General features: G+C 41.5%; 1 protein-coding gene across 1 annotated transcript in view; it reads left to right on the top strand.

The window, feature by feature from the left end:
- The first annotated feature begins 3,628 nt into the window (after window positions 1-3,628).
- The window catches only part of DNAJC8 (DnaJ heat shock protein family (Hsp40) member C8), a 32,071-nt gene continuing 24,525 nt past the window's right edge, over window positions 3,629-11,174 (top strand). The window contains exons 1-2 of the mRNA XM_003415432.4: window positions 3,629-3,753; window positions 6,842-6,943. Of these exons, the coding sequence (XP_003415480.1) occupies window positions 3,676-3,753; window positions 6,842-6,943 (180 nt within the window). The 5' untranslated portion in view covers window positions 3,629-3,675. The remainder of the gene's footprint in view (window positions 3,754-6,841; window positions 6,944-11,174) is intronic.

Below are 11,174 nucleotides of genomic sequence, written 5' to 3'. Positions count from 1 at the left end.
TCCTATAGGGTCGCTATGAGTCCGAATTGACTCGACGGCAGTGGGTTTGGTTTTGGTTTTGGTTTTTCCTGCCTTCCCATCTTTGCTTTTGGGCAGATACTGCCCTTTTGATCTTGTATAATTGCTTGTTTTAGGGAGTACATTCTCTCAGGGATGTTATTGTTTATTTTATGCGCTTGTCTATTGCTTGTCTGGGAGGTGGTCTCTGGGAATGGCTTCAGTTCCTGGTCGGAAGGGTGTCTTAGGAACATAGTCTCAGGGATTCCTCCAGTGTCCATCAGATCAGCAAGCCTGGTTCTTTTTGTGAATTTGATTTTTTATTCTACGATTTTCTCACACTTGGTTGTAATCCCAGTGAGAGCAGTTGGTAGTTGTAGCTGGGCACTATCTAATTCCTCTGGTCTTGGGGCTGTGGCTCATGTCATCCAATAGTCCTTTGGACTTATTGCTCCCTTGGGTGCTTGGATTTCTTCACTCTCCGTTGCTCCAAATGGGAGAAGACCAATAGCTATATCTTAGATGGCTGCTAGCAAGCTTTTAAGACCCCAGACGTTACTCACCAAGTAGGATGCAGAACATTGTCTTTATGAACTATACTGTGCCGAATAATGTAGATGTCCCCTGAGTCTATGGTCCTATGTCTTCTAGCCTAGGAACTTTATCCTGCGAGGTGTTTGGTTATGTCTAAGAGGTTTCCCTGAATATAATACCCGTTGTGTGCTCTATATGAGCCACACTTACTGTCACGTATGTGGAAATATCCACCACCAAACCTATATCTGTCAGTGGGTGTGCTCCCTTTTGTCCTCCCACATCTCTTGGCATATCTATCTACCTATTTATCCATTCATAAATTATTGCTTGTTAATACCATTGTTAAGAAGCCTTGGTGGCACACTGGTTAAAGCAATCGACTGCCAACTGAAAGGTTGGTGGTTCAAAACCACCAGTGGCTCTGTGGGAGAAAGATGTAGCATTCTGCTTCTGTAGAGATTTACAGCCTTGGAAACCCTATGGCATTGCTGTGATTTGGAATCAACTCGACAGCAGTGGGAGTACTATTGTTGCAAGATTGTCTAAGCTATAGTAGTTACTCAACCTGCGTTATGCAGATGACACAACCTTGCTTGCTGAAAGTGAAGAGGACTTGAAGCACTTACTAATGAAGATCAAAGACCACAGCCTTCAGTATGGATTACACCTCAACATAAAGAAAACAAAAATCCGCACAACTGGACCAATGAGCAACATCATGATAAATGGAGAAAAGATTGAAGTTGTGAAGGATTTCATTTTCCTTGGATCCACAATCAACAGCCATGGAAGCACCAGTCAGGAAATCAAAAGACACATTGCATTGGGTAAAACTTCTGCAAAGGACCTCTTTAAAGTATTGAAGAGCAAAGATGTCACCTTGAAGACTAAGGTGCACCTGACCCAAGTCATGGTATTTTCAATCGCTTCATATGTATGTGAAAGCTGGACAATGAATAAGGGAGACCGAAGAAGAATTGACGCCTTTGAATTGTGGTGTTGGCGAAGAATATTGAATATACCATGGACTGCCAAAGGAACGAACAAATCTGTCTTAGAAGAAGTCCAGCCAGAATGCTCCTTAGAGGCAAGGATGGCGAGACTGCATCTTACATACTTTGGACATGTTGTCAGGAGGGATCAGACCCTGGAGAAGGACATCGTGCTTGGCAGAGTACAGGGTCAGCGGAAAAGAGGAAGACCCTCAACGAGGTGGATTGACACAGTGGCTGCAACAATGAGCTCAGGCATAACAACGATTGTAAGGATGGTGCAGGACCGGACAGTGTTTCGTTCTGGTGTGCGTGGGGTCGCTATGAGTCGGAACCAACTCGACGGCACCTACCAACAATAACAACAATAGTAGTTACCGTAGTTGCCCTTTATTCTTGCATTCCTCTCAGTGTCCTCTCTTGCCTTTGTCATGCTGTGCTGACATCCCCCCCCCCCCATATTATGTATTGCCTTTCCCTTCACCAGTATTAACGTGTGTCTTCTATCTAACTGGTAATTTTCCCTTCCTCCCCCTCCCATGATACTGTTGTTTCTTGATCATGTCCTAGGCTGGGTGTCCAGTGGAGGATCTTGCTGAGCTATACAAGTCCACCTAGGCTCTAGGACATTAAATAACAACAACAATGAAAAATAACATGTGTTGTTGAGGGTATGAATAAATCAGAACACTCATTCATTGTTGGTAGAAATGTAAAATGATTTGGGCACTGTGGAAAACAGTTTTGGTGTTCCTCAAAAAGTTAAACATAGACGTACCACATGACTCAGCGATTCCATTCCTAGGTGGAATTATCAAAAGAATTGAAAACAGGGACTCAAACAAACACATGTACGTGCATGTTCATCGCAGCACTATTTCACAAGAGCCAAAAGTTAGAAACAACCCATATGTCCGTGAATGGATGAATGGATAAACAAATTGGGGTATATGCACATAATGGAATATTACTCATCAATAAAAAGTAACGAAGTACTAATACATTCTATAACTTGGATGAATCTCGAAAACACTATGCTAAGTGAAAGCAGCCAGACACAAAAGGTCACATAATACATGATCCATTTAAATGAAATATCCAGAAAAGGAAAGGCAAATGTATAGAGGCTAAAGTTCATTGGTGGTTACCAGGAGCGGGAGGTGGGTGAATGAAGAATCATTATTTAGGAAGCATTGGGTGGCTGTTAATAGCGATGGAAAATTTGGCAGTGTTATGGTGATAGCTGCACATCATGTTGAATGTGTTCTTGCTGCTGTTAGTTGCTTTCTAGTGGTTCCCTCCCCACTCATGGGGATGCTGTGCACAGTAGAAGGAAATGCTGCCTTGTCCTGCACCATTCCCTTGATTGGTTGCAGATTAGACCATTGTGATCCATAGGGTTTTCATCGACTGATTTTCAGGAGTAGATCACCAGGCCTTTCCTCCTAGTCCCTCTTAGTCTGGAAGCTCCGCCGAAACTTGTTCGTCATCATAGCAACACACAAGGCTCCAGGAAGGGACAGGTGGTGGCTGCACACACATGAGGTGCGTTGGCCAGGAACAACACCTTTACGGAAGGTGAGAATTGTACCACTGAGCCACCAATGCTATGATTAATGTAATCAATGTCAAAAAAACTGAAAAGAAAAAAGTTTTGAAAGTAGAGAGTGGTGACGATTACACAATATTGTGAATGTCACTAATGCCACTGAATTCGGAACTGTACACTTAAAAGTAGTTAAAATGGCAAATTTTATCACAATAAGTTATAAAAAAAAAATGTGAAGAGAGAAAGTAAATAAAAGACAAAACAAAAAACAAATAACCAGAATAGGCAAATCCATAGAGACAGAAAACATATTGGCAGTGGCCAGGGGCTGGAGAGAAGGCAGAGAAACGGTTACACTGTCTCCTTTGGGAGTGAGGGTTGCATGTACTAAAGTCCACCGAATTCTTTAATTTAAAATGGTTATTTTATTTTTTTAATTTCACCTCAAAAACAAAAACAAACGAACAAACAAAAAAACCCCAAAACGAGGTTAGCGGCGCTCGGCTGGGGTGCGAGCCCTTTAAGGGTCGCTTCAGAGCGGGGCGGAGCTAGAGGGTCAGACCTGTGGGAACCACGTGAGGCAGCGGCTGGGCAGGGAAAATGGCGGCTTCAGGCGAGAGCGGGACTTCGGGCGGCGGAGGCGGCACGGAGGAAGCGTTTATGACCTTCTATAGTGAGGTGAGTTCCGGGCAGAGGAATAGTGGCATCGCGTCGACTTCGCCCGGGCTTACTCTCGCCGCGGGCGAAAGCAGTGGGCCGCCTGGCCTGGACCGTTGGGCGGCTCCTCCTGCCCGGCCTTCGCGGCGGCAGGCGACCGAGGTGTATTTTTCCCCTCTTCGCTGCTAGGGGATCCCGGAGCAACGGAAGAGGGGCCGGGGGCTGACGTGAGGAGGGGCCGGCGAAGCACCTGGGCGCGCTCCGAGCACCCCAAGTACGCGAAGTCGGGGGCGGCAGAGCCTGGGCCTTCCTGGGGGTGACTTAGCTGTCTTGGCCCCATTTTTATTCTAAACACAAGTGATTTTTTCTCTCAGTCTTCTGGCATGAATTGTATTAGTGGTTATTCCTACCGTTCACGAATGCCGGGCACTGTGCATCGTGCCAGGTAGGCTTTATCTCCCTTTTTCAGATGACGAACCTGAGGTTTAGGGTGGCGAAGTTTTTAGTTTGGGGTCTTAAAACAGATAACAGCTTGGTATCATGTGAAGACAGGAGTAAGTTTGGTCTTAGTCACGTTTATTATCGCATCCCCGGCTCCTAGTACATAGTAGATGCACAGTAAGTATTTGTTGAGTGAATGAATGAATAAAAGAAAACCATGCCATTTGGAGTCAGAAGACCCTAGGCAGTTAACTTGACTAAGATTTAGTTCTTTCAAGGCATTAATTTTCAGGTCCCCAGTTCCCACATCTGTAAAACGAGAGAATTCATATTAAAACAGGAGCTTTTGCGATGATTGATGGAGTTAATGATAAAAAAAAAAAGCTTCATAAAATATGAAGTGTAAACACCTTTCTCAGAGTTGAAACAGGCCTGAAGATGAGACCTGTTTTAAGTTGGAATGAATTTTAGTAATGGAGTTGCTTGCCATCAGCTGTGAGCTACTGAAAGTTACAACCACGTCACATTCATCTTTATTTCTAGCTTTTAGTGGGTTCTTCAAAGGTTTACTAGATTTTAAAATGAGAAGTAACACATTCTCTACAGTCTTTTTTAAAATATTTAATTCACCTGAAAGTGTTAATGCTTTGGTATCAAAGTTTATTAGTCTCAAGTGACCCAAAAGACTTCTTTAAATGTTAAAAAAGCAAAGCTGTAACTTTGAGGACTAAGGTGCTCCTGACCTAAGCCGTGGTATTTTCAGTTGCCTTATATGCATGTGAAAGCTGCCCAGTGAATAAGAAAGACCAAAGAAGAGTCGATGCCTTTGAATTACGATGTTGGCAGAGAATGTCACGGATTGCCAGAAGAGTGAACAAATCTGTCGTGCAAGAAGTACAGCCAGAATGGTCCTAGAAGGGAGGATGATGAGACTTTGTCTCATGTATTTTGGACATATTATCAGGAGGGACCAGTCGAAGGACATCATGCTTAAGAAAGCAGAGGATCAGGGAAAAAGAGGAAGACCCTCATCGAGATGGATTGGCACATGGTTGTAACAATGGGCTCAAACATAGCAACCATTGCGAGGATGGCACAGGTCTAGGCAGTGTTTTCCTTTTGTTGTGTGTGGGTCACCATGAGGTCAAACCTACTCACAGCGCTTAACGCTTAACGACAAGAACGACAGTGACTAGACGACGACTACAGTGACTACTCGGCAATTATAGGGCACTTGTTTCACTTACCATCTTAGTTAAGCCAAATAAAATAAAATAAAAAATTGCAACCCTGGTTTGTGTGAAGGGAACCCTGATGATGCATCAGTTAAATGCTCTGCCGCTAACTGAAATGTCTCCAGTTTGAACCCATCAGCTGCTCCTTGGGATAAAGATGTAGCAGTCTGCTTCTGTAAAGATTATAGCTTTGGTTCCTATGGGGCAGTTCTCCTCTGTCCTGTAGGGCCACTATGAGTTGGAATCGAATCTGGCACTGCGTTTGGTTTTGGGGTTTTTTTTGTAAATTGGATGGAAGAAAGTACCTAAGGGAGGACACTTTGATTATCATTCAACCAATGTTTATTGCATACCTGGCATATACTAGGTCCTGTTTGGGTGCCGGGGATATGGTAGTAAACAACAGAGAAAAATGCTTGGCTTCACAGAGCTTGTATTCTGTAGAGGAGGATAAATAGTAAAGCAATAGTAATGCTTGGCTGAGGCACCTTTTTCTCTCTTTTTTATGTCATAGTTGCTTCCAAATTCCCTTGGAGCTCTCTGTCCTTTTATGTCATAGTTGCTTCCAAATTCCCTTGGAGCTCTCTGTCCAGATATACAATATAGTGTAAGGTAGTGATAAGTGCTATGAGGAAAAATAAACCCAGGGGGAGTGGTTCTGCTATTTTAGAAAGAATGAAGATGCTGAGAAGGAATGGCTTACTTTTTATGTTACTAAATTTCTTTCCAACCTCGTTTTGGCCATAGGAATAAAGATGGTATGTATACCAGAGATTCGTTTCAAGTAGCATTCAACTCTGACAGTGGCACCAAGGATGTTTTCTTGGAACTACCTGGTGTTTGTTCTCCTTAGCATTGTCTTCAGGTCAGGGATTTTTCCAATTCTCGTAAAGTTATTAGGTAGGCAGAGTTCATTGCTCCCTCCCATGGCATTTTTTATATGTTGCTCTTTAGAACATAGTTTAGTGTAATTATATTTTCCTTAAAACAAAATGTTGTAAATTAAGTATAACCACATACAAGTACATCTTCCATCATTAGATTGGAAACTGGAGGGCTGTGAGTTATTTATATTTGAATCCTTTTGATGCCTGCTCGGGAATCAGACTGCTTAGGTTAAAATTCTGGCTCACAAGTTGGGTAATTGGGAGCAAGTCGCTCAACCTCTTTAACCCTGTTTTCTTATCTGCAAAATGGGAATAATAGTAACAGCTACCTTAGAGGATTATTGAGAAGAATAGGTACATGTACAGTTTTTACATCACTGAAATTTAATAAATAGTAGCTGTCGTAATTATTCTCCAAAGTGGTTAGCAAAATATCTTGCACATTGTAAACACAGAAATAAACGTTTGCTGAACATGTGAATGAATAATGTGTTAAAATAGATAATTCAGATTTTACTAATGAAATTTTTATTCCCTTTATTTTAGGTGAAACAAATAGAGAAGAGAGATTCGGTTCTAACATCCAAAAATCAGATTGAGAGATTGACCCGTCCTGGCTCCTCCTACTTCAATTTGAACCCATTTGAGGTTAGTCGACTGATGTTGCTGTGGCCTCTGTAATGGGGAGCTCTGAATGTCTGCAGGCAGACTTACATCAGACATCTAATTTGTATCATAGTTGAAACTGAGGAAAGTGGTAGAGTAAAGCGATGGAATCTATAGAGTATGGAGGTTGGCTTTGAATGTGGGTGGTTTTATTGTGAGCAGAACTTGAGAGAGACAGTATGCTAAAAAGATGAGATAGCTTTTGCTCTGTCATGTGTTCTCTGTCTTTTAGCAACCCAAATATACATGGATTTATTTTCATGTGAAAAGTTAGCTAAACCAAAACCAAACCTGTTGCCACCGAGTTGATATAGGACAGAGTAGAACTGCGCCATAGTGTTTCTAAGGCGGTAATCTTTACGGAAGAGGTCAGCCACATCCTTCTCCCTCAGAGCTGCTGGTGGGTTTGAACTGCTAACCTTTCAGTTAGCAGCCAAGCACTTAACCACTGCCCCACCAGGGCTCCTTGAAGATGTGGCTAGCCCCTGATAAATTTAGGGTGTTTGGTTTAAACCACTTGTAAAAGCTTTTACTTTTGTTTCTGTTTTTTGAAGGCTAATTTTTCAATAATTTTTTCATTTTGAAACAACTTAGATTTATAGAAAAGTTGCAAGTGCAATATGAAGACTTCTTTTCTCCTGAACTCTTTGGGAGTAAGTTGTGAACATGATGACCCATCACCCTGAAATACTTCAGTATGTTTTTACTACAAACAACATTCACCTACAGAACCACAATATAACCATCAAAACCAGGAACCAAACCTTGATACATTGTTACTGTGTAATTCAGAGAACCCATTCAAAGTTTGCTGATTGTCACCATGATGTCTTTCTACCAAAAGCATCCAGTCCAGAATCTCCTGTTGCATTTAGTTACGTGTCTTTAGTCTCCTTCAGTTTGGAACAGTTTCTTGATCTTTTCTTGACTTTCATGACCTTAACACTCTGAAGATTACAAATTAGTTATTTTCAGTACATGTCTCAACATTCTGGCTTTGTCTGAATGCTTCCTGATATTAGATTCAGTTTATGCATTGTTGGCAGGAAGATCACAGAAGTGATGCTGCATTCTTCTTTTTGCAGTGTATAAGGTAGTACATGATTTTGATTTATATTATTACTGATGATGTTGATCACATAGAGATGTCTGCTAGATTTCTCTATAAAGCTACCTCTCCCCTTTTATAATTCATAAGTTCCTAATTAGACTTTCAAATTCCTCAATTATTTGTCGGTATTAATATGTGATTTCCTGTTTTATTTAATCCACCACTCACCTGTCACTTTTTTGTACTGTGGTGGCTTGCACATTGCTGTGTTGCTGGAAGCTATGCCACGAGTATTTCAAATGCCAGCGGGATCACCCATGGTAGACAGGTTTCAGCAGAACTTCCACACTAAGACAGACTAGGAAGAAGGACCTGACAATATACTTCTGAAAAAAATTGGCCAGTGAAAACCTTATGAATAGCAGCAGAACATTGTCTGATGTCGTGCCGGAAGATGAGCCCCTCAAGTTGAAAGGCGCTCAAAATACGACTGGGGAAGAGATGCCTCCTCAACGTAGAGCCGACCCTAATGATGTGGATGAACTAAAACTTTCAGAACCTTTATTCGCCAGTGGGGCACAACTCAAAATGAGAAGAAACAGCCGCAAACACCCATTAGTAATCAGAACATGGGAAGTACGAAGTATGAGTCTAGGAATATTGAAGGTCATCAAAAAGGAAATGGAACACATAAAGATCGACATCCTAGGCATTACTGAGCTGAAATGGACTGGTATTGGCCATTGTGAATCAGATAGTCAAATGGTCTGCCATGCCAGGAATGACAAATTGAAGAGAAACGGTGTTGCAGTTATCGTCAAAAAGAACATTTCAAGATTTATCCTGAAGTACAATGCTGTCAGTGATAGGATAATATCCATATTCCTACAAGGAAGACCATATAATTCAAAATGGTCAGTACCAGTCCATTTCAGCTCACTAATGCCTAGGATGTCAATCTTTGTGTTCCATTTCATTTTTGATGATTTCCAATTTTCCTAGATTCATACTTCGTACATCCCATGTTCCAATTATTAATGGGTATTTGCAGCTGTTTCTTCTCTTTTTGAGTTGTGCCCCATCAGCAAATGAAGGTCTTGAAAACTTGACTCCGTCTACATTATTAAGGTCGACTCTACTTTCAGGAGGCATCTTTTCCTCAGTCGTACTTGAGTGCCTTCCAGCCTGAGGGGCTCATCTTCTGGTACTATATCAGACAATGTTTTGCTGCTATTCATAAGGTTTTCACTGGCTAGTTCTTTTAAGAAGTAGACCCCTGGGTCATTCTTCCTAGTCTGTCTTAGCGTGGAAGCTCCGCTGAAAACTCTACACCGTGGGTGACCCTGCTGGTATTTGAATACCGGTGACATAGCTTTAAGCATCACAGCAACATGTAAACCCCTACAGTATGACAAACTGACAGGTGTGTGGGGTCTACTATGCCAGGAATGACAAATTGAAGAGGAATGGTATTGCATTCATCATCAAAAAGAACATTTCAAGATCTATCCTGAAGCACAACACTGTCCGTGATAGGGTTATATCCATGTGCCTACAAAGAAGACCAGTTAATATGAACATTATTCAAATTTATACACTGACCACTAAGGCCAAAAATGAAGAAATTGGAGATTTTTACCAGCTTCTGCAGTCTGAAATTGAACGTGCAATCAGGATGCATTGGTAATTATTAGTAATTGTAATGCAAAAGTTGGAAACAAGAAGGAACAGTAGTTGGAAAATACGGCCTTGGTCATAGAAACGATGCCAGAGATTGCGTGATTGAATTTTCAAGGTGAATGACTTCTTCATTGCAAATGCTTCTTTTCAACAACATAAACAGTGACTCTACATGTGGTCTTTGCTGGATGGAATACGTAGGAATCAAATAGACTATGTCTGTGGAAACAGACAATGGAAAAGCTCAATATCATCAGTCAGAACAAGGCCGGGGCAGACTGTGGGACACACCAACTTTGCTCGTATGCAAGTTCAAGCTGAAGCTGGAGAAAATTAGAACAAGTCCATGGGAGCCAAAGTACGACCGTAAGTATATCCCATCTGAATTTAAAGACCATCACAAGAATAGATTTGATGCATTGAACACTAATCCCTGAAGACCAGACGAGTTGTGGAGTAATATCAAGGACAATGTACATGAAGAAAGCAAGATAACACCAAAATTGATGTCAAAAGAGAATCTGAAACTTGCTCTTCAGTGTCCGGTAGCTGAAGTGAAACGGGAGAAATCATGAAGTAAAGGAGCTGAACAGCAGATTTCAAAGGGCAGTTCAAGAAGACAGAGTAAAGTATTACAATGACGTGTGAAGAGCTGGAGTTAGAACACCAGAAGGGAAGAATATGCTCAGTATTTCTCAAGCTGAAAGTACTGAAGAAAAAATTCAAGGCCTGAGTTGCAATTTTGAAGGATTCTGTAGGCAAAATAATGCAGGAAACATTGAAAGAAGATGGAGGGAATACAGAGTCACTGTACCAAAAAGAATTGGTCAGTGTTCAGTCATTTCAGGAAGTAACATATGATCAAGAATCAGTGGTACTGAAGGAAGAAGTCTAAGCTGCACTGAGACGCTGGTGAAAAACAAGGCTCCAGGAATTGATGAAATACAATTAAGATGTTTTGACAAATGAATGCAGTGCTGGAAATACTCATTCGTCTATGCCAAGAAGTTTGGAATTAGCTACCTGGCCAACTGACTGGAAGAGATCCATATTTTTGCCTTTTCCAAAGAAAGGTGATCCAACTGAATGTGGAAATTATCAACAATATCATTAATATCACACATACAAGTAAAATTTTGCTGAAATTTATTCAAAAACAGTTGCAGCAGTACATCGACAGAGAACTGCCAGAAATTCAAGCCAGGTTCAGAAGAGGACATTGCTGATGTCAGATGGATCTTGACTGAAGGCGGAGAATAACAGGAGGATGTTGACCTGTGTTTTACTGACTGTGCAAAGGCTTTGACTTCATGGGTCATACCAAATTATGGATAACATTGTGAAGAGTAGGAATTCCAGAACATTTAATTGTGCTCATGAGGAACCTGTACTTAGACCAGGAGGCAGTCATTTGAACAGAACAAGGGGATATTGCATGGTTTAAAGTCAGGAAAGGTGTGCGTCAGGGTTGTATCCTTTCAC

This window comes from Loxodonta africana, chromosome 3 (genome assembly GCF_030014295.1).
Source record: "Loxodonta africana isolate mLoxAfr1 chromosome 3, mLoxAfr1.hap2, whole genome shotgun sequence".
NCBI classification, from domain to species: Eukaryota; Metazoa; Chordata; class Mammalia; order Proboscidea; family Elephantidae; genus Loxodonta; species Loxodonta africana.
This window is presented reverse-complemented; position numbering and strand designations above follow the sequence as displayed.